Here is a 27,832-nt window from a genome sequence, read left to right on the forward strand (position 1 = left end):
AATAAAATATTTGTGTGTGTTTGCCTAGATGATGTGTAAAATAATAAGTTAATTTAAACGTGCTAAATATTGAATTATTTGAACTTATTGATTACATTTGAACTCTGCACATGTAAACTCTGTTATTATATATATGTCATAACTTTTTTTCTTTATATTATATTTCTTTCTTTTATATTATATTCTTTATATTTTTTTTTTATAATACATTTATAATATGTTTATTCAATATTTTTTATCATTAATTTAATTTTTTTATTGTCCTTATTTCTTTGAAACGTCTATTATAACAATGATAAATAATTTGTGAACTCATACAAATGGAAAGTTTGTATATATATATATATATGTTTTTTCTTTATGTATGGAAAAGATCTGTGAAATTGATTAAAGTAAATGAAATAATTGCTCCACTCGCAGAACCTCCCTGCATAATAATGCCAACATAAAAAAGAATATTTTCTTTTTGTACCTGTCTAAATATTGAGATAATAATAAGTTTCACATAAGAAATTAATCCTATAAGAATAGTCCACGATATTAATATAATTATTACACCAATTTTAGATTCTTGGAGAGGTACAAAAGGAGACATCAGTGCTACATATGTAACATAACTACAAAGTATTAATATTATTGTTGATAAAGAGTGAATAATATTTAAATTTGATGGTATAATCCAAAATGTTATAAAACATGCAATTGGATTTGCAAATTGTGCTAAAGTAATAGACAATTGATATGTTATATTTCCATATGGTAAAGAAGAATATGATTGTATGCTTGGCAAAAATCCATTACCAAAGAAACAAAGGAAGCTCATTAAAATAAGTAAGTACAATTTTTTATAAAGAGACATTTTGTAATCTACTTTAAGACATTTTGCATTTTTGCTTTCGTCATTTGATAAAGAATGTTTAATTGTTTGATCATTTTCTAAACATAAATTATTGGAAGCAAAAATAGGTTTATCTTTAATATTATAATGTGTAACTTGTATTTTATCCTGACTATTTTTATTCTGTTGATAATTTTGTTTGATATCTTGAAATGAAAAATATTGTAATATAATGAATGCAATTAGAGATAGGAATAGAACAAGAAAGATAAATAGAAAATAATATAATGGAGAAAATCTAAAATTAGAAATGATTTCTTTCGATGTAATGTTACTATTTGTGACACATTTTGTATTTTCTCCAATATCTTGCATCAAGGAAACTAAACTTGGTAGCACACCGCTTAATCCTTCACCAATAAAATATGACGTCATATATGTTTTTTTAAAATTGCGAAGATAAGGCATAAATAGCACAGAACTAAAGCACCCAACAAGTGCCGTAAAAAATGTTAAAACAAATAATGCTAAACTATATTCTGAATTTGATATAACAACAGTTCTGTTATAAAAAAATATTAAAAGTGCCATAGAAATATTTCCTATAATAAGAATTCCTAATATAGATAAAAATTCATTTATTTTAATTTGCATTTGTTGTAAAAATGTATATATTATTGGTCCCACATTAGCCATTTGTATTGCTATTACTATATAAGTTGGTAAAGCTGAACCTTCAGGAGAACAATGAATGAGTATTGGTAATTGTACAAAAATTCCATTAACACCTATCCAAGCAGATATACCAAACAGAACGATGAGTAAATGCATAAAGCTGGATCTGTTTTTTAAATATTCTTTGATGTTAATCGTTGTCATTTTGATGAATTTTTAGGAATATGTAGATATCTTGGACCAATTTGGATGCAAGTTAGCCTCTGTTTGCGGCTAATTATGCCTACGCAAGTTAAATTATAAATCATATATCAATAAATAAAAATCTATAATTAATATTGCAAAACAATTTAATATATAAAAGCACATGTATCCGTTTTTTGAAATATTACGTGATGTTTATAATTTTTTAATTTGCGTATTTAATATATATGAAAAAATATTTATGTAAGTGGAATAGATAAAAGTCACTATTCAAAATATATGTTCAAAATATATGATAGAATAATTACTTACTGAATTTCACCTGATTGACCTTATGCAGACAAATAAAATGTTAAAATGAGTTCATTTTCATAGTTTTATCAACTTAATCATTCAGATTTGTCAGATAAAACCAGTTTTATCTGACAAATATACGAGTCATAGCAAGAATTTGAATATGATAATGTTATCCCTAAATCAATATTAATTTTACTAGAGATATACTATAGAAAATCTTTAAATACTTTGTAGATAATTTCATATATTGTATCTTATGTAGATAACGTACAAGGCCAGTTGTACACATCTACTAAAATTAAAAAAATTTATACATATGAATATATCATTTATTTATTTTAAATAACTATCACTGTGTGATCTGAATTATGTCTATTTACTTAACCAACTTGACAGGCATTCATTGTCATTTTCTTTTCTAATTCTGACAGACTGTAAGTAGTTTTAATAGTTAATTAAGTACTACTATTAGAAACATCACATAAAACGTGAGAACTATTTCTTCATATAATTTAAAGAAAAATCAATGTACATTATCACATGGAGAGTACGAATGAAAGATTTTCATATGATTAACTAACACAAATGTTATTATTGCACCTATTAGAGAACCAATTTGTGTAGCAACACCGGTATAATATAAACCTCTACCTGGGTCTGGTCTGAATAAAGTGGTAATACCCATTTTTATAAATCCTATTAAACCATTAACTAATATCCATGAAACTACAACTAACATTTCACCCATCCATGTATGCTGTAGAGGTGGATTAGGTGATTTTACAGCTAAAAATAAAACAAAACAAGATAGAATAATAACTAGTCCCATAAGTCCGCTAAGAAGACTAATTTTTGGAGACTTTATAATAAAACCTAAACACATTGCTAATGGACCAGCCATTGAAGATAATGTTATTGTTAAATGATAACCTACATTTCCATAAGGTAAACAAGAATAAGATTGAATACTAGGAAGAGTACCATGACCAAGAAAACAAACAAGTGCCATCATAGATAACAAATAATAATATGTACGTTTGGACATTGTCCAGCCTGAATTTGTTTTATAACTTGGTGGAGCTTTGGTATCTGTTGGTAGTGTTTCCATGCTCGATGGAAGTTTAACCCTCTCGCCAATAGCGACTGGCAATTTGTTTAATCCAAGAAAAGAAAAAAAACTCAAAAATAATAACGCACAGATGAAAATAAAAAATGTCTGTGTAGAAAACCTGGGATCTGGATAGAAAGGTTCAAACTTTAAATCAGATGATCCTGCTTTAGTAACATTTTTACATCCAGGATTTCCACCAACACCCTGAATCAATGCCACAATACTAGGTATAAAGCCACTAAGACCTTCTCCTACAAGATAGGAAACCAGATAAATTTCACGGTAATTCCTCATGTAAGGCATGAAAAGAACAGAACTAGTACATCCAACGATAGCTGTTACAAACATCAGAGACAGGAGACTCGTTGAATGCATATTTCCAAATATTACTGATGTTTTATTATAGAGGAATGCTAAAATAAAAGTAGATAGTACAGCTGCAATTAGCATTCCATATATGATTAGTTTATCATATGCCCATGCAGTATATCTGAAATGGAATCATTGACATTCATCAAATAAAAAATATCATTTTAATACAATACTTATATAATTTTATGAATACTTACTTAATATACAGCGTGTATAGAATTGGTCCTAAGTTAGCAAATTGTACTAGCATTACCATATGGGCTGGTAAATTCCATCCTTCTGGCGCATTATTTATTAAAAGGGGTAATTGCACGTAAATACCATTTATACCGATCCATGCACCAATACCAAAAAATAGGACAAGAATGTCAACCAATATTCTTCTATTACTTAATTTTTTGGTTAACATCTTGTAACTTCTTAAAAAGTAAAATTAAAATTTATTTAAAATCTCATCACCGTTTCAATCAAGCAATATCATCTTCTTTTTCTTTTTAATAATTAACAACTTGTAATAACTCACTTATATTTCGTACAATGTACAAACGATTCTACCAATTTTTAATAAAATATATAATTCGCCAAGGTCGTGTATTACGTTCTTAACGATTTAAATAATTTTTCAATTTAATTACTGATATCTCTTTTATAATATCAAATTATTAAATTGAATTTTCAGAATAATCTTTCGTTCTTGGGAAAATATTGTGGACTACATGCGAATAATTCATTGACAATACGTTTGCGAATAAAACACATATCGCTTAATATAATTTAATACAAATAAATACTTTTGATTTCAAACAATACGTTTTACGAATTCTTCGGCATCCTATATAAACATTATAAGTCTCCGAACGAGATAAGAAAATTTTTCTTTAATGAGAATTTAATTGAAATTTATGATAACCTCAATCTCATTCACTTCTCACCATAAAGTCTGTAAGACAACTGCCACGAGTGATTACTCGCGTGTACTTACAACATTTCGCGCATGCGCGTCCCATTATCCATCCCCTCCTCATCCGTAATGGCGGATATTGTAAGAAGATACGGTTTATTTTATTAGAAATTAATCGAAATAAATATACAAATACCTAAGCTGGTACCTATCTTGAATTAAATTTTTCACAATAGAACATGATATTTATGACAAAGGAGATTAAAGAACAAAAATACAGTTGAATATAGCAAGAATTTTATAAAAGACGAGGCAGACTCACAGATGGTTTAAGTACATTAGTATATGTCTCAAAACTGTTGAGAGAGTGTGTTGTTATGTACGGATTTTACAGCGCAACACACGAAAAAAGGTAGCAAAGGTGCTATACATAGTGCTTAAAAGTACGAACATACATCTTAATTGAAAAGAGTTCCGGCAACGATAGGCTGTAAAGAAATGGTAGAGAATATAATAGAGATAGAAGCTTCCTCGTACTGAGTTTGAATATCGTCGTCGTTCGTGGTTTTTTTTTTTATAGATTATGTTCTTATGACCATTAATGTTTTGTGACCATTAATTGTTAACAAGCTTTACGTCAGACTTGTTTACTGCAATTCTGTCGCATTAATTTTGCACAAGATAGATCATTATTATGGTTATTAAAATCATCATACTCTTTCTCTTTATATTGATTTGATTTTCTGCGTTTTAACGTTATATTAGACAGACAGATAGATTCTTTTTTAATGTTCTTTTATTTAATTAATTAATTAAAAAAAAAAAAAAAAAAAAAAAGTAGAACAAGAAAAGCAAAACGAACGACAACGTTATAACTCGGGGAACGACGGTGTACACGTTTACAAAGATTATTCTCGTAGATTTGGGAAATTCCTGAGAATTTACTGAAAAAGATGGCAATATAGGTATATTTTGTATAAAGAAAAAAGATACTTCAGAAATGTGAGTATAAGTAAATACGAACGACAAAGCCTTTTTAAAATTTCCAAGTGTTGTAAGAAAAATTTAGGATATCTCTCCCGTATTTTGTCGAATTTCTGCGAATTGTTTAGTTCATTAACGCGCAAATACTTCGTCAGTCCTTTATCATCATATTCTCCAAAAACTCTGAATCTCATCTAGCGTAGATTAATTCGAATCTTCAATATTGTTTTAAGGAGTCTTCGATCGCTTATCTGTATCATCTTTACGTCTAATTGTTGTTTGTTTCGCTAGTAAAAAAAGAAAAAAAAATTTCTGTTTAAATCTGAAACTAATTAAAAAGAAAACAAAAAAGAATTTCAAATTATATCATACATTTGTAATTATCGTTGCAGCTTTCCTTATTGAAAATTATCTATTAAATATCTAACGAAATTTATTTAAAGAGAAAAATTCTTAAATTATTGATATCATTTATATTAATATTTTTCTTTTATGACTTTTACTCAGACAGTTATATTCAAATAAAAAAATGTCCATTCCTAATACGATAGACAGATATTTTTTGCGACGGTAATTGAAGATAATTTTAAGGAAATGAATACGTTTGTAGTGTCATTATATACGAAGAAGATTGTACAAGGTATCTATTTTCAGAAAAATATAGAAAGAAAGACTCCTCGATCAAATATGAAGATTATCCAACGAAGTATTGTAATATTATCTTTCTTTTATCTTTCCTTTCAACTCCCTTAACATTTCCATTACATCAAAACTTTTCTCTCTCTCTCTCTCTCTCTCTCTTTCTCTCTCTCTCTCTCTCTCTTTCTCTCTCTCTCTCTCTCTCTCTCTCTCATCCTTCTAATTTGTCTGTAATAAACGTATATACAAAGTGTACACACTCCGATAATTCAGAGAAGGATGCGTTTGGTACAATATATATATATGTATATATTATATCCTAACCGAGATCTGTAACGATTACAATTGGATTGGACCATGTTTGAAAGTACCGATACAGAGAACATTGAAAAAGGAGAATTCTTTTTTTTTCTTTTTTTTTTTTTTTTTTTTTTTTTGGACGAAATCGAACTTTTATTGTCAACGATCCGTTTCGCTCGTGATAACAAGAGAGAGATTTTACAAATGAAACAATCTGGTCGCTCTCAGAAATGATTGTTTCGAGAAAGAAGGAAAGAAAGAAAAAAAGAAAAAAAGAAAAAAAAATAGAAAAAGAAGAATAACATTATTAAACGTCAAAAGTTAATAAAGCATGATAGGAATTTTTTTTTTCCTTTTTTCTTCTTTTTAAAGTAGTATGCGATAGCAGTTAGCCGTAAGTTCTTTTCCGTGACGGTACGTTCAAACGATTTCAGCGAGGCGAGGATTTTTCATGGATATTTCATGGATATTTTATGGATTGATAAATGTTAAGGGCTAAATCCCCACAATGCGGAATTTTAGAATCACATGAAATACGACGATTTAACATGGCACTGTATTTTTCTATAGAGAACATAGAATATACGTGTAAAACAGATTTGTTGTCGGAATGTGACGTTGTATCATTGATCATATGTGTTATTTCTATGCCGCAATGGTTTGTTATTACTCATATATTCATTCTGTTGACGGTAGATAATATATACATACACAAATTTAAGTATGTAACACGTTGTTCGCATACGTACAATTTTATATATATATATATATATATATATATATATATATATATGCATGTATATGTATGTGTTCGGGTGAGTGGAGAGGTAGGAGAGGGTGTAGTTTTGATTGTTCGTGTTTATCAGAGACGTTTAAAAAGAAACGGTGTTTTATTTTTTTGTTCATTTGCTGTTTTTTTTGTTTTTTTTTTCTTTTTCTGTCATTCATTTTTTTCCATTTTTTTTTGTTTTATTTTTATTTTTTTATTTTTTATTATTATTATTATTTTTTTTTTCAATAATATGAACAGAACGCGATAGAGGAGGATGAGAAAGATTATTTAACGGGGCGCGATTACAGAAATTTTATACACATTGTCGCGGATTAGAAAAAGATCGTTTTGGAAAGCCATTTTTTTTCTTTTCTTTTTTTTTTCTTTTTCTGTTTTTTTCTCTTTTAGGATCCGAAAGAAGAATCTAGAAGAAAAGTATTAAGTTAGAAAAGTCGTCGAGGATACAGAGAAGAAAATTGAGAATTTATTCGTCCGTCCGCGTATATATGTACATTTAAACACGAAATCGAATGGTAAATAGTGCGGCTTCGACATAGAAACTCGCTTTTGATTGAGCGAAACAACGGAGTACTGGTTGGACACATCAAATGCATTTTGCTTTGCGTCGTTCACCGCAGACGAGATCAAATTTTGATTAGACACGCCAAACGATTTCCATTGTTCGACTATGCGCGAGCAAATCAGAGAGAAGGAAAATCACACATATGTACGTATTATCGCTAGCATCGAATGTGTTACGAGCTCGCGCCGCTTAATCGAATCGCATTTCGAGATTTGCTTTAATATTTAGAACATTCCTAGAATATACTCATGGGAGTAAGGGAGAGTGGTTGAGGTTGGATTAGAAGGCGACACAGAGCAAAATTAGGTGACGATCATGCGACACAAGACACAAGAGTAGCATTTAATAATAATCTCGTTTTTTCTTTTTTTTTCTTTTTTTCTTTCTTACTTCTTTTCTTTTATTTTCTTTCTTTCTTTCTTCCTTTCTTTCTTTTATGCATGATCATGCGATAGAGAAATGTGCGATCTTTCGAAAAATAACTTCTTCGTATTTTTTCTTCTTTTCTCTTTTATTTTCTTTTTTCTGTTTTTTATTTTTTAGTTTTTTTTTCCCTGTTTTCTTTCTTTTTTTTTCGTTTTTCTTTCTTTTTTTGTTCTATTTAAATACTTTGATCGCGTACGATAGGTTAATGACCGCGAGATCGATTATCTCGAAATCTCTCTTTCCATCTTTTTTTTTTGTTTTTGTTTTTTTTTCATTTTTTCGTCGAAAGGAAACGTGTGAAATAAAGTGTTATCTTGTCGTGTGTGTTTCATACATATGTGTAACTATTTTTCGGAGCCAATGTATAATAATAATAATATTAATAATAATAATAATATTAATAATAATAATAATAATAATAACAGTAATAATAATAGTAATAATAATAGTAATAATAGTAATAATAATAATAATAATAATAATAATAATAATAATAATAATAATAATAATAATAATAATAATAAATGGATCGCGTTGGGATTATAATATTGATGGCGTACGTTTTTGATTATCCTTCTCGTTTACCCTGATCGAAAGTCCAATTTTCTGTAATTATTATTTTCTTATTTTCTTATAATTCGACGTTCTTCGGTTTTTTTTTCTTTTTTATCACCATACATTTGATATTCTTCCCTTTTTAGCATTCAATCCATTCCAAAGTATACAACGGTATATATAGGTACAACGTTATGTATGTACTTAATAAGTGTCTCATATAATATAATATTACTTTGACAATTGTGTTCTTCTTTTGTTGTCCTCGCACAGCGACGTACGTACGTACATACATACACAATAGGTGAAAAAAGTCTTTAGAGGAAAATAGGTTACTTTTCTTTTTTTTTTTTTCATCTTCAGTAAATTGACAAGTAGATAGAGTTGTATCTTGTGTATATGTAGCGTGTAAACACGAGGAGGCGCTTTTACTTTGTTCTACTGTTGCTGCTGCTGCTTTTGTTGCTGCAGTTGCTTGCGCGTTTTCCTCTCTTTTTTTTTCTTTTTCTTTTTTTTTTTCTTTTTTTTCTTTTAATTCTACTACATTTACTCACATTATGTAACTCCATACAATTCGATCGTCCGATCTTTATCTCATAAAATCATAAATTCTCGTGGATCACTTCAGACAAACCCTTGAACTTTAGTTCAAGATCTATAAGAGTTTTATTCGATCGTTTTCATATCATATACATATGTATTATATTTAGACGACTCGAAAATATTTCATTGATTCTTTCAAAGAGGGTCTCCACGTCTAGCGGCCATCTTTGCAGCTCTAGTGGCCAAAGCACCCAACGAACAGACTAATCCCGTTAAAGTTTCCCACAAAGTGGTTCTACGTCGCTTATGAGCTGTCTGCCCGACGTAACCCAAATAATAAGCTTGATAAAGATCGGTTCCACGATCGGATATACTGTCCGAACGACCGATGCTCGATCTCTTTGGCTGTTGAATGATACTACGTCGATGTTCTTCGGTACGATCGACGCTCTGCCTTGGCGATTCGCTGTTGTTTCTTAATTGATATTGATGTTCAATTTCATAGAGATGTTGCTGTAACTGGACGTTACTCAATCGACGATCCATCATTCGTACAAGATTCTGATGAACCCGGCGATCATTTTCTTGAATGACCGGCAACTGACGTCTACAGCCACCACTCGCCGTTTCATTAACGAGATCCACTTGTCAGGCGTATTCGGTATCAGTGGATGTTGACCTTTCGAGATGAGGTTGATGACTGGTATGTCGTGGTTGACCCTGTTGTTGCTGTTGTTGTTGTTGTTGATGCTGATGTTGTTGCTGTTGTTGTTGTTGTTGTTGTTGTTGATGTTGTTGCTGTTGAGCTTGTGCAAAAGCAAGACTCTTCTGATAGCTAAAGAGTTGTCTCTCGAGGCTATAGTTTTCAGCTTGTAAAGATGCTATCTCACGTCTCATTTGTTGATTGTGAATACGGCAGACGTCGTCGTATTTGTGATAAGTCGCTTGAAAGAGCAAATGGCTCTCATTCCATTCCAATCTGATCCTTAATTGCTTCTTGTCCGTAAGGAATGGACTGTGATTGTCCTTGATCTCATTCGTGTCCAAATTCGTTTCCATAATTATACCTTCATCAGCGGATTCTTGAGCGTAATAACGACTGAATGGTGCACCTGGTAGACTCATTGCAACTGTATCAGGTTCCTCGCCTCTTAATAAATAAGCCGACCAATTTACGTATCTGAAATAATAGTAGAACATGATATGTTTCATATTAAAATATAAACGAGAAACTTTTTCTTGACAGATAAATACATACGTATGAAATAAAATTTACCTTAGATGATTTCGTGGTACATGATTGATATCTTTATAAATCAGATGGAGTCTAACCGTTTCCGAATGGAGATCAGCCCGTACGACCCAAGCTTGCTTGTCACGATCGTAGCAAGGAGTAGGAGACAAAGCAGGTGGACCAAGAGCTTGCACAGCTACCTCGCAGATCGTTCTTGCTTCGACCATTTCAAGTGAGACTCGAAGAACACCTTTATGAGAGATTTCTGACCATCTAACTCTTGGATGCCATCCAAAACCGTAACCTTCAGCATTCGAGAGATCTTCTATATGGCCAGAATCGATTCTACGATCTCCTTCGCCCAATGCCACGCTATATCTCACTCTGCATCGATGATCGAATCCCGTGAGTCTCATCAAATAAACGCTCACGCGATTCTCCTGACCCCGACAACCTTCTGCTTCTTTATTCCCATAAGGATAGATAACGACGCTCCAATCAAAACCACCAAATGTGAAGCAATCGGTCTCAAGTTTATTTGATTTTGGTTGACCCGTTGAAAAGACCCCGGTTGGCATTCTAACTTCTGTCATGTACACCGTACGTACGTTCGCCATAGACAATTCCAACTGGAATTCGCCATTCGTATCAGCAAAGTTACGAGTGTAGAGGTCTGATACTGGTATGTAATTGCGGTTTCCTTGAGCCGGTAATTCGTACGTGAATTTAACTCGTTTCCCTGAGAAACCTTCGTTCATCGAGAAGTGTTCCCGGTTCAACAACGTGAACGTAAAGTCGACGTAAACCCGAAGATTCCGTGATGCACCTCGCCATACCAGATATACACCTAATACCTGAGAGAGAAGAACAAGTTAGAAATTGTCTGTTTGATCGAATTTGTCGGATGATTTTTTTAAAAATTGGGTATGCATTTGAATAATTTTCTTTAGTATGAGAAAATGGTCGAGATATTAATGCTTGAGAATGTTAGGATGCCATCGTAAGTTTGTGAATAAAACAATAACCAAGGATGATAATAATGGAATATAAATTGTTATATTTAATAAGGGAAGTGATAAAAGAGTAGTTAATTTGCAAGTAAGTAGATATACTTGTGATAAAATATAAAGGTAAGCAAAATTTTTATAGGTCATTGCGTATTCTACGAGAAAATGTCACGATATTATACAGAGTCTGTTACGAAATGAATTGAAAAATTCTCATTTGTACGAGAATTTATTTTTTTTATTATCATCATACCATTAATAATTAATTGTTATTTTATTAAATTATATATTATTTTTTATAAAATTTTGTATTAAATTTAATATATTGATTGTATGTATTTACCTTGTCTCCTCGTGAAAAGGCTACTGCCCATCTTTGGAAGCCACAAACAAGTTCCTTACTGGTAACGTCTCTTTCTGGATCGCGTACGACACTCCGGGTGACGACAAATGAAAAAACCCGCGTGCCGCTGCGATCTGGCAGTTGCACGAATCTGTAAAGTAGAGCCATCACCGCATCTCGATGATTCCACTTCGAGTAACTCCTTTAAGGTTATCGCAGAAAATGTTACTATGTTTCTGTTTTTTTTTGTTTTTTTTTTTTTTCTGTAACAAAAAGAATATAGCATATAGAATTTATTTTTAATATCGAAAGTGTTTCTTTTTCTTTTTCTTCTCTCTCTCTCTTCTCTCTCTTTCTTTTAAAATGTTAATAACGCGAATAATGAATATAAATCCTGATGAATGTATCCTTCAAAGTAGTCAATGTAAAAATGATTTAAATTTTGAATAAGAAGAATGAATGCTTTTATACGGGAAGATACGTTTTTTTCATCCACGTGGGTATAAATGAGACGAGAAATAAAAAAAAAAAAAAAAAAAAAAGTCAAGAAAAAAAGTAAATTATATGAGTGATCTTTGAAAATATTCATTTTCAGTGCGAAATGTCGTGGAATACTTGAAATGTATGTAAGAACTGCTTAACAACATTCAAATTCACTTTAAAAGCTCCCTCACTTCATTCTACTATCCCACCTCATCCTCACTCTTCAGAGATTTAATCCGATTTCATTTTGAAAAGTATTCCCGCGTTTCGCGGACTACCCCTTTGTGGTATTAATTACCACGTATTGCGAAGGATTATTTTTGGTTCGAATTATAAAAGCGATATATCTACAATACGGAATTTATCTTTAGGATTTCTCTACATTTCGAAATCTGCGAGATATTTATATAATTTTAAAATCAAAATGAAATGTTGAAAAAAGTATATATGAAATGATAATAGCGTGTTCGTTTCGTATCGAATCGACTAGCGCTATTTGTCACTTATTATCGACGTTCAGACGACGTCACGTGGATTAATGAACAAAATTACAGTAATTTTAGAAAAATGTAAATAATAAAGAAAGGGGATATATATATATATATATAAAAATCTGTGAATTAAAATTGATCAGTAAAAATATACTTTTATTGGATTCTCTCTCTTTCTCTCTTTCTCTCTCTCTCTCTCTATTTCTCTTTCTTTCTTTTTTTTTCTATTTCTTTCCTTTTTAAAATTCATTTGAAATATAGGTTAGTAGTTTCGGTTATGTTTTAATGGTCGAAGAAACTCTTTATAGTAGAGATATCTATGTGTTTTTAATTGTTTTAGAAAATGTCGCGATCTATCAGTGTGCACAAAGAAAAAAAGGATGGAGGAACTGAAATATTTCGGGAAAAGATTCTTTATCGAGAATGGGCTCGTCGTTTTACTATAATGGAGAAATATACCCAGGCGATAACTTATTTTGAAAAAGCAATACAATCGGCCGACGACGACAAAGACGTAAGGCTGTTTCTTGGCCTTTGCAAAGCCCAGTTCAATTTCACCAGATATAGAATAGCCGTTCAGATTTCTGAGAAATGCATGGAAATAGGTATAATAATAATTAATATTATAATTTTTATATATACAATAATATAATATTATTATTAATATAAATATATCATAACAGTACATGTATATAAATTTAAATATTAAATAATTATAAATAAATAAAAAAGTATATATATATATATATATAAATCATATACCTAGATATGAGAAAAATACAATAATAGTAATAAAAATAATAATAAAAAAATTACTTGCCTAATATGAATACTTTGTAGATCCTAATAATCATCAGGTAAAAGAAATGAGAGTGAATACGCTTTACCGAATGGGCGAATTTTGCTATAGTTTGATTCATGCTTACAATGGTTTACGACAACGTAAAATGCCTTTCGAATTATACATTTATCGGGCCAATGAAACAATAGAAACTTGTGTCGGTCGAAACACTGTACCAGATGCTTTGAAACGTCTTTTACCGTGGATCAAAAAGTTGGAAGAGTATCGCAAAGTATTGATCGAGAAGCTCACTGTGGAACCAGACGAATTCGAAGGTGAGAGGAACTGCAAAAATGAAAGACTTCAATCTGAATTCTAAATTCAAATATTCTACGTTATCGTTTCAAATTTTGATTTGAATCTTTTTGATGCTTTTTCTTTTCTTTTCTTTTTCTTTTTTTTTTTAAATCGAACGTCAAAGTTATTATGTAATTATTAAATTAGTCATATAATTATTAAATTGGTTAATAAATAATGCAGAAATTTTCAATGAAAAATATTAGTATTTAACAAGATAGATTCAATATATTTTAATTATTGAAAATACCCAAATTACCATAGAAATTTATTAAATTTGCATTAGATAAAGAATTACTATAGTAATTGTCAATAAAAAATATTGATTCATTGTACTATTCTAAACATTAATATTTTTTATTGAAAATTTCAACATTAATCATTAAACCCGTAATTATATAAAAAATAATTGACAGTAAAAAAATATTATATATATATATATATATATATATATATATATATATATATATATATATATATATATATATATATATATATATATAATATTAAAAATTCCGACATACAATTCAGTTCAATGACATATCAAAGTCTGAATACGATAATGTTAGATGTAAAAAAATAAATAAGCAAGAAACCAAGTTGATGGACTATCATTAATTGATTCGACGACGATTAGGAATTGATGAGGATCAATCAAAGTTCAAGGTGAACGATCCAGTTGCTAAAGAAGAAATGTACAATGCAAAGCTGCGAAAAACCATAGCCAGGATTTATTTACGTCATATGGCTGTCGAAAAAGAGTTTCGTCAACGATTGCTTGAAAACAAACAAACTTTCGAATCACCGAACAAAGAATCGTCGAAGATGTTGCTACATATCCTGCAAGAAAGCTTTAAAAACACGGAATTTCGGCAGAGTATTATACGAATGACATCGCCAATTTACGTAATGCTCTTCGCTAGAAGCGCAAGAACATTTGGTCACAAAATGATGATTAAAAACGAAGAGAAAATTAAGAAATGTAACATCATCATACTTGCGGACTTTTTATTACGAAGCTTACATGCTGCAAGAATGGAAGGAGATTATTGTTTATTTTTCAAGTATAACTTTTTGAACAAAATTTTAATTTTTTTTTTAAAATTGGATATTTTTTCAAAAATTACTTTTTTTTTAAATTATATATATATATGTTTATATATTTTTTTATTTTTAAGATTATATTTTTATTTCTTTTTCATATATTTTGTTTTTTGTAATAAAACACACCTTGTTAAAGATTATATTTTGACAAAAATTTAATATAATTTTTTCGTAGATTACATTTTGTTAAAAATTCTATTCTTTTCTTTTGTGTTTTTTATTTTTGATATCTAATCTTACCTTATTCGAAAAAGAAATTATTAAAAATATCGTTTATCTTATTTTCTAATTGGTTCGAGTCCATATAAATAATAAAACAATGAAAGTTATATATACGTACATATATGAATATTCATATACTTTTATTTGTTTTATTTTTGATCTGCAAAATATCAACATAAATGTAAAATATTAATCGAAATATCATTCCATGTGTTGTTATCTATTGATTGATTATTCAAACCTTAAAGCAAATACTGCGCACATTTGGCAATCAGTATGATTTTATTTGTTCAGTCTTGTTACTACCCACGTGACACACGACCGATACGATAAAGATGCAATGTTACGTCAGAAATGACATACGATCGATAAGGATTCAAGTGATTAAGTTTTATGGAACATCTTGCATATTGTTCCAGAACAATCGGGAAATATTCAATGAAATACAATAGATCCCCGTATAACACGGTTTCGTACAATATAGATTCATATAACATGATATCAAAATTGTGAATGGTGTTCCTATAACATAGTAAAAAAAAGGATTCGTGTACTACAGTAAAAAAAGACTGGTATAACAAAATACACAGATACATATATATTTGATGACTATTATATCGTTTGACGATTGTATCGAAAAGACTGCAGTCAAGTATACAAGAAAAAAAAAAAAAAGAAAAAAACAAAAAAAGAAAGAATCATTAATACATAATTTATAACTCTCTAGTTTTTGTTATTAATAATTTAATATTAGTAAAAAATTAACTTCTTTCTTTTACAACTATAACTTCGAGGTATAAAAGAAAAAGTTTAAAAATAACTAGAAATTTTAAATTGTTTATGATAAAGTTATAACTAACTTTTATAAATATACTATAATTTCGAATCTAAATATATATATATATATATATATATATATATATTATATATATATATTTATATATAATCTATATCTGTTTAACTTATGTGCCTTCTATAAACTTATTTCCCGTGTTATACGGAGTCCTCTAAGAAGTACAATTAAAATAAAGTTACTTTTATCAGATATTTTTTCAACATTGATCAAACTTCCTCCTACGCTATTTTAGATACGTCGAACGTATAAAGGACAAATTTGATTCGTACTCGAACAACATGTTCCCGTTAAAGCAGAAATGTCTGAATGCTCTTTATAAAATGATAGCGTGGGCGTATATCGATACGAGGAATTTGATGAGTCTACGTGATGAAGAAACGAAGATAAGATATTTGAAGCATCATTTAAGAGTAGGCACAACAAGATTACCACGTCAAAGAGAGTTAGCGTGGGTGAAGATCAATACGCGACAAAATGCACTTAAAACGTTTCGCCGACGATTGTCTGTTGCTTCGGAACCCTTAGAATTGGCTTGGCTTTTTCATGATTTTTCTAAGTTTTTGATTGAGATTTATCGTTTTGATCTTGCACGATATTATGCTAAAAAGGCGCGTGACTCTGCCGTCGAAGCTAAATGCGAACAATGGATATTAAATGCCAGTCACATGATGATGTTAGTTGAGATCTGTCAAAACAATCGAAATGAAGCAAAGGAGGCTGCTATTAATGCGATAGCCAGTGCTAAAAAGCTTGGTATCGATTATCTGGTAATATACGTGAATATAAATACATTTATATCAACAAATTTTTCTCCCTTTGAAATCTTTTTCACTTGTTATAATTATTTATCATAATTTAAGTTTTAATGTTTCTTAGATAGACAAAAAATTATTTACGATATATTTAGTAGTAATACAATTTATCGATAATAATACTAATAATAATAATAATAATAAAAGAAAAAAGGAAAATCAAAGGGATATTATATTACAAAATATTAATTAAATATAAAATATAATATTAATTGAAAAGTATAAAATATAAATTATTGTAAAATTCAATGATTAACATTGACATCAAACGCGTTAACTATGTAATTGTATATGTTAATGAAAAGTTTTTTTTTTTTTATCGACAGGTAGATTTTTATTTTCGTACTCTCAACATAATCGACGAGGTTGATTTTGAAAGGTTGATGATAACTACGGACGGTATAGGCATTAGACAACGGATTATACTCGAATTGATGCCAGATGAATTGAAGAACGATGTGGATTTTCTTTTTCGTAGTATGGAAGTAGTACCAGCGAAACGGAGACTTTCAGTAATGCCTGGTTGTAAGCCAATCGACCGTAAGTTCAAGTTACCCTGTAGACGGAATACGATATTACCGTGTCCTCCGAAGGATCCCGAAAAGAAAGCGAGACAGGCTTTGCTTGCTCAATACGCTCCGTCGAAAGAGAGACCTGGTTTCATCGATTTCGAAAATTACAAATGAGCCTCGGCATCACTTGCCAAGAGATACATACAATGTGATATACTAAAATTGGATTTTGGTTTTATGTATCTATATGAAACTCTCCTATTGTTCGCTTGTTTGCTTTCAACTGTTCTGATTCTTCGAGTTTCTCATATATATATATATATATATATATATATATATATATATATATATATATATATATATATATGTATACATACATACGTATATATATAATCTGACTTTGTTCTGTAACGTCATGTGATATATATATATATATATTTGTAAATAAAGTGTCTGTGAGAAAGGTGCCCATCGAGAGAAAATGATTATTTTGTTTTTTAAATTAATCTATTAATCGAAAGAATGAGTTAAAGAATAAATAAATCTACTTCCTTTGCTCATGCCCATTAAAACATATCCATTAAACATAATTTATTCTAATGAAAATATGATATTACATAATAAATACATCGTTTTAACGATGTATATAAATATTATATAAATATAAATATATATATATATATATATATATATATATATATATATATATATATATATATAGTGTTATCTTAAAATATGTCGAATCATGTTCGACGTTAGGATTATTGTAGGTGGAGATTAAAATTTTTCATTTTACAATTCGTTTAATCGATAAATTATACATTTTTTTTTTTTTAGATTAATATCGTTTAATTCATTCGTCAATTGAAAATTTTCCTACGACAAACGGATTAAACAAAAGACTTTCTTCGTTCGTTTGAAATTTTTTTTTTTTATCGATGACATAAACGTTTCTAGGTTGTGCCTATGGTTTAAGCCTGTTAGGCTTCTCTTATTAACTTGTATTTAACATGAAAGTTATCTTTCTCTCAACGATGATAATGGAAATTTAAGATGGCATCGACGTTGATACGAACCGACTCGAAAGCGAGATCCGCAACTATATTGACTGACGATGAAATTAAAGATGAATTTGGTAATATAGAGGAGACAAGAAAGGCCATTGAACGTGCAGTTAATCGTGCGCATAATACGAAGAAAACAAATTCTACGGCTACGAATTCAATAGGAAACGATCGACGATTTGCTCAGGCATTGCATTACGAAGCTGATCAATTGTATCAAAAGTATATAATAATGTTTATTGTATTTTTAAAAGGGATATTATTCTGTGTTTATGGAGCAACATTAAAAAAAGAAAAAGAAAAAGAAAAAGAAAAAAAAGTTAAGTTACATGTAGTAGAATGGAAATATCAAATAAATGTTTTGTCGAAGTTGCGCACGATAATAATTTGATTTTTATCCTATCTAAGTGCAATGTTGCTCTAACTTTTATTCTTATATATATTTTTTTTTTCATACATTTTTTTGTTTTTATATTACATACGGCGGCACAACGTTACATCACAAATCTTACAATAGATATTTTTTATTTCAATAAAAAAAAAAAAAAAAAAAAAAAAAAAAATTTGATCCATCAATGTTAGATCGATGTAAACAATCAAGGGAAATATTTCTGATACGTGTATCTCATTGGTGTTTTAAATGATATAACAAAATGTTATCAGATAAAGAAAATTAATTTAATTCCGTGCAAATAAAATATTGAAATTAATGAAATGATTAATGATTTTATTTATAGAGGAAATTATGAGACTGCATTGGTGTTGTATCATAGAGCAGCAAAGGTTTGTCCTCGCGATGGTAGTCATAGTACAGCGGCAAGACGAACGGCAACTATGATAAACTCATGGCAAAATCCATCAAAACGTTTGAGAAAGTTCTTGTCAAAAACTAAACCTGAATCAGAACTGACGATCGCACTTTGCCCCGAAGTGGCTGCCATTAAAGCCGCTAATGTACTTAGAGAATCTCCAGATTTCTCATCCGTGAACGAAGTTCTCAGGTAATATCTATAAGCTTCGCCTTTCTGGGTATTTATTAACACAACTATCTCGTTTAATATTCTTTTCTCATATTTATTAAAAATGAAGAGAGATATTTAAATTGAAGAAAAAAAATCAAAAAAATAATATGGAAATTTTCGATATTTAATATATAGCGAATAAAAAGCAAAAAAAAAAAAATTAAAAAAGAAAAAAAAAGAAATCGACACTAGTATCATTATGAGATTACTATAAATTATTATAAATGACAGTACGTTGAAGTGATCGATAAACGATGACAATTTTCTATCGAAATAAATAATATCAATGTAGTAATTTATAGTATATAAATTTTTTTTTAATAGCATGTAGTCACTCTTATATGTTATTAATTATTATTAACTATTACTATATATTACTAGTATTGTTTAAAGTAATTTTTATATATTGTAATTTAATAGTTAAATATTGCAAAAGAAGATATATATATATATATAGAAAAATAGAAAAAATATAATGATATATAGTATGTGGAATATATAAATTGTTATATGCTATAAATTACTATAATAAATACTATATTATTGGTATCAGTAAAAAAATAATAATAGAAATTTTCATTAAAAGATATCGATACGATATTGTTTATTTGCAAATAAAATATTGAAATATTTGACTTGTTCATCTTTTATTACTCTTTTCAAATAATAAGAGATTTTTATATCAATGTGTTTACTGTCATGAGAATCACTAATGAATAATTTTTATAAACCTAACTTTCTGATAATAGAAAGGAAGCTTATTAAAAAAAAAAAAAAAAAAAAAAAAAAAAAAAAAAAAAAAAAAGAAGAAAAAAATATAAGAAAATAGAAAATTAATGTTGAAGTCGACTACTTTCGTATTTTTCCAATCTCTTAAATCCGATCAGTTTTCTAACAAGTATCAACGATAATGAGATTCATGTCGAGCATAACAGTGAATATTCTATTCAAGATACTTATCGAAGGTATCAGATGGTGCATAATTTTTTATGCAACGATAGATCGACAGTGAACGCGTTAAAATTTCATTGTTATAAGTTTATAAACACTATTCGTTTATCCGTATAGTTGTAGATATAAAAATACGACAAAGTATAATTCTTACGAAAATATAATTCTTAATTCATTCGAAATAAATCAGAGAATTATCCTTTCAATTTAGTTATTTCGATGAGCACAAAAATCTTTGGGATAGATCATCAACGACATCGAGTTTCTCAAAGTTACATCTAACACGATCAAACGCTATGTTAAATCGTTTGAGGAATGTGGCTGATACGACATTGAAGAAATTAGAAACAGCATTTCATTCTGGCAACGTTAAAGCATCTTTTCAATATGCGAAAGAATTATTGGCTGTTTCGTCAGGAATTGGAGAGCCTAAAAGATACGAAGTTGAAGCTCATCGTTATTTGGCCTTGACCCACGTAATGCTTGGTAGACACGACAGAGCTGTGAATAATGTCGCTAGAATGGTATACCTAGCGAAAATAAGTAACGATTCAGTTTTAATTTTGCAATCACTTTTGACCTTGGGCAAGGTACATTTAAGTTTTGATCATTTGGATGCCGCGGCTCGTGCCTGGGAACATTTATCGAAAAATTTGGAAGAACCGATTTTACGTGCTTGGATTCATCATGAGATTGGCCGATGTTATTTGGAAACTGGAAAATTTGTTAAAGCATTTAATATGGGCAACCGAACCTTAGAAATTGCTGAAGATATCGGCTCGAATAAATGGATTCTTCATGGTAAACTCCTTAAAGCTCAGACCTTGGTGAAACTTGGTAGATTTGCCGAGGCCTTGGAGGAATTGAGGATTTGCGCTAGGATCACCGAGGAGGAAGGTGACACGCCGACGCTCTCTTACATTCAAAATCTTATCACCGATTTGACACGTCTCTTAAGAAGAATTACCTTTGGTTCGGAGATTGAGGATAAAGAGAAGAAGGGAGAAGAGGAAGAGGATGATGTTGAAAAAGAAGAAGAAGAAGAAGAAGAAGAAGAAGACGATGAAGAAGAAATATCTAGAGACAGTTTAACGATGGAAAATGAGACCTTTTCTTTCTGTTCCTCATCTCGACGATTGGATGAAGAGGAAGAAGAGGAAAAAGAAGCAGAAGAAGAAGAAGAAGAAGAAGAAGAAGAAAGGGAGAAAATAATCACAAGTTCTACATCTACGACATTTCGAAGTGGGAAGAACGATCCATTGGATCATGAAAATCCTTCGATTGTTGGGATAAGACTGACGAATAGTATGACATCATTGAAGAGCGAGATAACCAATGCTACCTACGTTATCGATAAGAAAACCAAACAAAACAAAATGGAAATGAAACGGAAGAAAAACGAAAAGGATAACGTAAAGGTATCATCAAAGGAATATATATTTGATGACAATGAAGACTTTCAAAAGGTAGATAGGTATATGTTGAAAGAGGTCGATAAAATGGAGTTTAAGGTGGGGCCCGAGTCGATCGATGAATCCGACAAGATGCTTCGTAAAAAGAAGAGAAAAGAGGAAGGGAAAGAAATTGAAGAGGAAATAACGGAGGACCCAGAGAAAATGATAGAGATCATTCGTGTCGCTTTGTCCATGTCGAAAGAGGAAGTTCGCTCCATCGAGAAAATCCAAATCGTTCAAGAGCCAACTTCAACGACGACGACGTCAACAACAACGACGACGACGACGACGACGACGACGACGACGACGACGACGACGACATCGACGACGACGATGACGACGACGACGAGTACGACGATCGATAAAACGGATTCGGAATTTCGGGGTAGGAACTTTCGCGAGGATAAAAGGAGAAATGATGTCGGTGATTCGATTACAAGAGGAAGAATACGCGGTGACTTAACTGGTCGTTCATTTCTTAAAAGCAATCGTTAATGTCCGCCACGAGGAAATAAATATTTGATAAGATTATTTTATAAACTATACATTTACAACTTATCATTACTTCTTACAAATTACGTATTTCAATCTCTAATTGATAATTCTTCTTATATATCTCTTTCTTTTTTCTTTTTCCTTTTATCTACATAGAAAATAAATATTTGTGGCTTTCATAAATTTCGATTGAACGATCATTAATTCCAAATTCCTTTCTATATTTTTTTTTTTTTTTCTTTCAATGCGACCTCATAAATTTTCTTTGTTAATTTTCCACCTCTTTTTTTTTCCTATTCTTTTTTTCTCCTTATCGAAAATCAATATTATATAATAGATATCTATGAGGTCTATCTATAATTATTACAAATTATTTTTTATATAAATGTAATAACTTAATATATATCAATGTGATTAGTTATTATTTCAAAGCCTAATAATCTATCACACGAGTTAAACTCCGAACTATATTCTTCCATCGACGATTCCAATCGTACTAATTGCACCATCATTGTCGCCGATTAAATTCCACATCAAGCATTCCCGAATTTACGAAGCTTTACGATCTCTCAAATGATATATCTATACTGGTACGCCTATGGCGTGTCAATTGCGATAAATTAAGCAGTTAGTCGTACGAATTAATCACGCGAATCGTATCGATTTATTTATTTATTTGTTTGTAAATGACAATTATTTGTCACTTACATGCATCTAAGTTTATTATAAATATCAATAATTTTAGAATGCAAATAATTCTGTAATCTTTTCTTTTCTTTCTTTCTTTTTTTTTTCCTTTCTTCTTTATTCCTTTCCTTCCTTCTTAATTATCGAGAAAAAGTTAAGATAATTGAACGGATATTAATCATAAATATTTAATTATGTAGAAAATTCTATCGAGTGGTAAATTTTACGTAGGAATTTTTTCGTCGCACGAGAAAATGCGTATTCTAGGGAAAAATGAAATCGGCTAAAACGAAATGAATATTCAGTTTTCTCTCTCTCTTTCTCTCTCTCTCTCTCTCTTCACAGTTGCACGATGAATCGTAATCCAAAGTGAAAATTGTACGAGTGCCAGAGAGATTTTTATTTTTCGAAAAATTTATCTTTGCCTTTCACACTTGAACCTGTGATACGATCGGAATGTATAATACTATCTTTTGTATAAAACGTATTGACGCGCACGATCTTTTCAAATTTTTCGTTTTATCCTTCTTCTAAAAAAAAAAAAAGAAAAGAAAAAAAAAGAAAAAGAATCAATCTTCTTTTACATAAACGTTTGAAAAAGTTTGACGAGCTTTATGTTCAACAACGATTTACTTCTTGGCCAAAAAAATATGACAAAATAAATACGTTCGTTCTCTACGAATTCATTTTTTTTTCTTCTAAAAGAAAAAAAAAAGAAAAAAGAAAGAAAATTATATAATGTGAAATTTTTATAGTATTTTTATTAATATATTTATACCATTCTATGTTATAAGTTTTATCACGCTCTACTATAGTAAAGTAAAAATATTATTATTATTATTATTATTATTATTATATTTACTATATTTCTTTTTAATAAATAAAATTATATTATAATAATATGGTATAAACATATTATAATAATTTTAATAATAACTACTTTATACCTTGACTTTTACGTAATATAATTTCTTTTCTATTTAAATATCTTTTTTATTTAAATATCTTTAATTATCATATATATATATATATATATATATATATATATATATATATATATATATATATATATATGGCGTAAAGTCGTTATACTATACAATACTATAAATTTCACGTTATATACATGTACTTTCTTGTTATAATATTTTAAATTACATGATAATACAACTTATATTTAATAAACATTATTTCTCAGATGTGAATTAGCAATTAATTTTATGATAAAAAAAAAGAAAAGAAAAAAAAAGAAAAGAAAAGAAAGAAAAATAAATAAAATGAGACAGATGCATATATCGCATAAGCGTATGATTTAAAAGTTACATGACATTATTGAAGATTAACGATACTAACAGTCAAGTTTCTTTCCGATAATATGAAAAAATAGAAGTGGCTTTTAACTATCATCTGGTACATAATCTTTGACAAAGTAATATCTATTTTAAGTCTCGCAGTTCGATGCGTCCGATCAAAGCTATTACGTGTCAAGATAGTAACTAGCATGATCACTAAGCTCTCTGTTTCTATTCACTTTATTTATCGTTATCGATCGATAAGATCGATGTATACACGATACTTTTCGAAACTTTAAAGAGAGGAAATAAATATATATGAAAATATTTTTTTTATTTTTTTCTTTTTTTTTTTTTCCGTTTTTTTTCGTATGTGCCCATTCATACTTAGTTTTAATTTTATATCTGACGTTAAATTCATTCTATAATCTTTAATTATAATATAACACGATCATATCATATCAAAAAATCGGTTGTTAAACTCACCTTCATGGTATCTTAAATTATCTTAAATCAATGATCTGATTTTTTCTATCTTATGAGTGTTTTTTTTAATCCTCATTAATCTAATTTTCAAGTTACAGATTTATAATATTTATATGAGCCGGTGATTATGAAAGTGATTTGATCGTAAATTAATAATTTCACGAATTTATGCTTTATTCAAACGTCGTTCTATCAAAAAATTTTTTTATACTAACACAACATAAAAGAATGATCGTTGAAAAAAAAAATTATTATACTAACACTTTGTTTGTCATTTAATTTAATATATGACGGAACACTTTTATTATCATCGATTCGTATCTATTATTTATTTATTTATTTATTACTTTCCTTTTAAATCTTATTTCACTTTAATAGATTCATTTTTATTAATTATTAATTATTAATTATTAATTATTAATTATTAATAACAGATATTAATTATAATAATAAAATAATCAAAGAGAAATTAATTATGTTTTTCTTAAATTATGCCAATTCGTTATGGTTATCTAATTTTCTGTTTTTTTTTTTTTTTTTTCTTTTCACTTAAGTATAACTTACAATAGGTATAAAATATAAAGCGCGTAAAATAAACGAGATATTTCTCGTTTTATCGAATAGAGAAAAAAAAGAAAAAAAAAAGAAAAAAAGAAAAAAAGAAAAGAAGAAAAAAGAAAAAGAAAGAAAGAAAAAAAAAAGAAAAATTTCTGGACTTATTGAAACAAATTGAAAGAAGAAAAACGTAAAGCCGAAAAACGAATAAAGTTGAACTATCGATTCGATAGAAATGTTACGGCTCTTTCTCGAATTGGGAATTCCTTTTCAATATCCTACAAAGATAGGAAGAAAGTTTGTCTTAGAAAAATATCGAGCACTTTACTTTCTTGCCGCTTAAGGCTGACTTTGACTGACTCCGGCCTCTGAAGGGAGGCCTGGTTGCTTGTGAACGAGTAGCTCAACAGGTAGCTCCGTTAAAGCCTACGTACAATTTTCATTTCAGTCTTTCACTCTAACGTTGTACAATATTCCATGATATCGCACTATGATAAACTATATAACATCTCTAATCTCATTCAAGTATGATAATGATAATTCAAAAAGGAAAAAAAAAATCATGAAAAATTCTTCATTTAATTTTCTTTTTCCTCCTTCCTCTCTCTCTCTCTCTCTCTCTCTCTCTTTTGTATGCATACACGATCGTTGGATGGTTTTTATTTATTTTTTTTTTTATTTTAAATATGTGCGTAGAGTTTTAAACGGGTGATTAGTTCAAACGTAAAATTTATATTAAAAATGAAATTTTATCCTGTCTAGAATTTAGTATCAATCCGATCATATAGTTTGTATAATTATTTTTTTATAACCGATAATAGTTATAAGAAATAATATAATTATATAATTTAGTTAATTAGAGAGAGAGAGAGAGAGAGAGAGAGAGAGAGAGAGAGAGAGAGAGAGAGAGAGAGAGAGAAGGAAGAAAATATATTAGTTCATAAATAATAATATTTATAAAATATAACTATAACTATTATTATTATAATAATTATATTGTTCAAACGTAGTAATCTAATATATATGATATCCCAATTGTAGTGGATTAAATAATATTAATAACAATGCGAGATATAAATGAAATTGCTTCGTATGCATTTATACATGCATATGCGATGTACATACATATATGCAGTCGAAAAATGCATTCACATGATTTTCTCTCTCTCTCTCTCTCTCTCTCTCACATATTTTATTTTTATTTTTAAATGAGAACCAATATTTTCTACTTCAATATATTGTAGTACATGCAATTTTTGATCCACATGATATAAACCCGTTTCTTTAAATTACTAACAATATAATATGTGGGATGCAATTCTTTATGAGTAGCCAAGCAGTTGGATTGAAGTCAATGAGAAAATGTACTTTCCAGTTTCCAACCACACGTTTTCATCTTTGGTAATTCGTGGTTATGAGCAAAGGTGTTTCCAAACGAGTTCATATCTGCAATTTCGAGCTTTCCTATTTCCATTTGAAAATTTATGGAATTCGTTTTAGTCATGTGTATGTTTCTCAAAATGCTTTACCATTCATTTTCGTATATTATTTAGTTTGTTGGTTAATTTCTATCGTATTTATTTATTTGTTTGTTTGTTTGTTTGTTTGTTTGTTTGTTTGTTTGATCGTGTATGTGTATGTGTGTGTGCGTTTAGATAAATAAAATTAATTAAAATTATTCTGATTTAAAAAAAAAAAAATGTTTGATTGATAATATAGATATCAATTATTATTTTCTAGATCGAATATTATTTCATGATTTTTCTCTTTGATTCTGAAAAACAACAAAGCGTTTATTTATCTTTATCGAGTAAGAAATATCTATATATGCATATATGTAACAAGTTGATAAACTTGAAGTTGTTAATTAGCATTTTATCGAGCGGATGTTGTTGTCTTTTATGTTTTTTTTTTCTTCTTTCTCTCTCTCTCTCTCTCTCTCTTTCTCTCTTTCTCTCTCTCTCGCTAAACTCATCCTCGAACTTTAACTAAAACTTCTGTCAGCTTCGTTGCATATTTGTAACTCTTCCATCGAATCGATTTGAATGCAAAAGCCAAGGAACCGGCGGGGCTGAGCTTGCATTAAAAATGCATTTCCAAGCAACTTACGTACTAACGGAATTCACGTTCCATCGTAAACTTTGCTGTGTTCCGTTATGGAAAACGAGTCGCTTAAAATGACTTCGTTCTTTGAAAACATCTATTATGTTTCAACGACGAAAGATCTAAAGGCGGATCTATTTGCCATCGTGATATTGAAAAAGATTTTTCCACTGTGCACTGTTTTCTTTCATTCATCTTTCATCGAATCTCGAAAGCTTTTTAAAAATGATTTTTATCGATAATCCTTGACACAACTGATCACCCAAGTATATAAGTTCTTTTTTTTTTCTTTTCTTCTCTTGCTTTTTCTTTCTTTTCCTTTTT

General features: G+C 29.3%; 5 protein-coding genes across 8 annotated transcripts in view; 2 read left to right on the top strand and 3 right to left on the bottom strand.

The window, feature by feature from the left end:
* Positions 1-238: 238 nt before the first annotated feature.
* On the bottom strand, positions 239-2,182 carry LOC124426069 (solute carrier family 52, riboflavin transporter, member 3-A-like). Its single transcript, XM_046967344.1, has one exon. It carries the CDS (start codon positions 1,715-1,717, stop codon positions 359-361), a length of 1,359 nt encoding a protein of 452 aa, XP_046823300.1. The 5' UTR covers positions 1,718-2,182; the 3' UTR covers positions 239-358.
* LOC124426067 (outer dynein arm-docking complex subunit 4-like) lies at positions 721-18,673 on the top strand. Of its 2 annotated transcripts, XM_046967339.1 has the most exons (7): positions 721-831; positions 13,099-13,363; positions 13,599-13,874; positions 14,534-14,960; positions 16,311-16,845; positions 17,217-17,430; positions 18,360-18,673. In XM_046967339.1, the coding sequence occupies exons 2-7, from the start codon at positions 13,102-13,104 to the stop codon at positions 18,398-18,400; spliced, it is 1,755 nt and encodes a 584-aa protein (XP_046823295.1). In that variant the 5' UTR covers positions 721-831; positions 13,099-13,101; the 3' UTR covers positions 18,401-18,673. The 2 variants fall into 2 exon arrangements, with proteins under 2 accessions (XP_046823295.1, XP_046823294.1); XM_046967338.1 differs by lacking the exon at positions 18,360-18,673 and having other exon boundaries at positions 17,217-17,642.
* On the bottom strand, positions 2,330-5,795 carry LOC124426070 (solute carrier family 52, riboflavin transporter, member 3-A-like). Its single transcript, XM_046967345.1, has 3 exons — positions 4,021-5,795; positions 3,695-3,916; positions 2,330-3,615 (listed from the first exon to the last, which is right to left on the bottom strand). The coding sequence occupies exons 2-3, from the start codon at positions 3,904-3,906 to the stop codon at positions 2,538-2,540; spliced, it is 1,290 nt and encodes a 429-aa protein (XP_046823301.1). The 5' UTR covers positions 3,907-3,916; positions 4,021-5,795; the 3' UTR covers positions 2,330-2,537.
* Positions 8,026-27,832, bottom strand: part of LOC124426068 — a 95,878-nt gene continuing 76,071 nt past the window's right edge. For all 3 annotated transcript variants that reach the window (XM_046967340.1, XM_046967343.1, XM_046967342.1), the window contains exons 3-5: positions 11,785-12,047; positions 10,477-11,288; positions 8,026-10,380 (exon numbers count right to left, since the gene is read on the bottom strand). In XM_046967340.1, the coding sequence (XP_046823296.1) occupies positions 9,849-10,380; positions 10,477-11,288; positions 11,785-11,952 (1,512 nt within the window). In that variant the 5' untranslated portion in view covers positions 11,953-12,047 and the 3' untranslated portion in view covers positions 8,026-9,848. The remainder of the gene's footprint in view (positions 10,381-10,476; positions 11,289-11,784; positions 12,048-27,832) is intronic.
* LOC124426183 (outer dynein arm-docking complex subunit 4-like) lies at positions 18,456-22,388 on the top strand. Its single transcript, XM_046967567.1, has 8 exons — positions 18,456-18,688; positions 19,204-19,467; positions 20,376-20,453; positions 20,557-20,580; positions 20,630-21,336; positions 21,398-21,411; positions 21,690-22,156; positions 22,283-22,388. Exons 1-8 carry the CDS (start codon positions 18,456-18,458, stop codon positions 22,386-22,388), a joined length of 1,893 nt encoding a protein of 630 aa, XP_046823523.1.

Source organism: Vespa crabro, chromosome 8, assembly GCF_910589235.1.
Source record: "Vespa crabro chromosome 8, iyVesCrab1.2, whole genome shotgun sequence".
NCBI lineage: Eukaryota > Metazoa > Arthropoda > Insecta > Hymenoptera > Vespidae > Vespa > Vespa crabro.

Coding starts and splice junctions, on each gene's coding strand:
- LOC124426067 (XM_046967338.1), top strand. CDS start 13,102: ATGTCGCGATCTATCAGTGTGCACAAAGAAAAAAAGGATGGAGGAACT. Junction 13,875..14,533: donor GGAACCAGACGAATTCGAAG/GTGAGAGGAACT, acceptor GACGACGATTAG/GAATTGATGAGGATCAATCA. Junction 16,846..17,216: donor AGCTTGGTATCGATTATCTG/GTAATATACGTG, acceptor TTTTATCGACAG/GTAGATTTTTATTTTCGTAC.
- LOC124426183 (XM_046967567.1), top strand. CDS start 18,456: ATGGCATCGACGTTGATACGAACCGACTCGAAAGCGAGATCCGCAACT. Junction 18,689..19,203: donor GCTGATCAATTGTATCAAAA/GTATATAATAAT, acceptor TTTTATTTATAG/AGGAAATTATGAGACTGCAT. Junction 19,468..20,375: donor TCCGTGAACGAAGTTCTCAG/GTAATATCTATA, acceptor AAATCCGATCAG/TTTTCTAACAAGTATCAACG.
- LOC124426070 (XM_046967345.1), bottom strand. CDS start 3,906: ATGTTAACCAAAAAATTAAGTAATAGAAGAATATTGGTTGACATTCTT. Junction 3,616..3,694: donor CTATACACGCTGTATATTAA/GTAAGTATTCAT, acceptor ATTCCATTTCAG/ATATACTGCATGGGCATATG.
- LOC124426069 (XM_046967344.1), bottom strand. CDS start 1,717: ATGACAACGATTAACATCAAAGAATATTTAAAAAACAGATCCAGCTTT.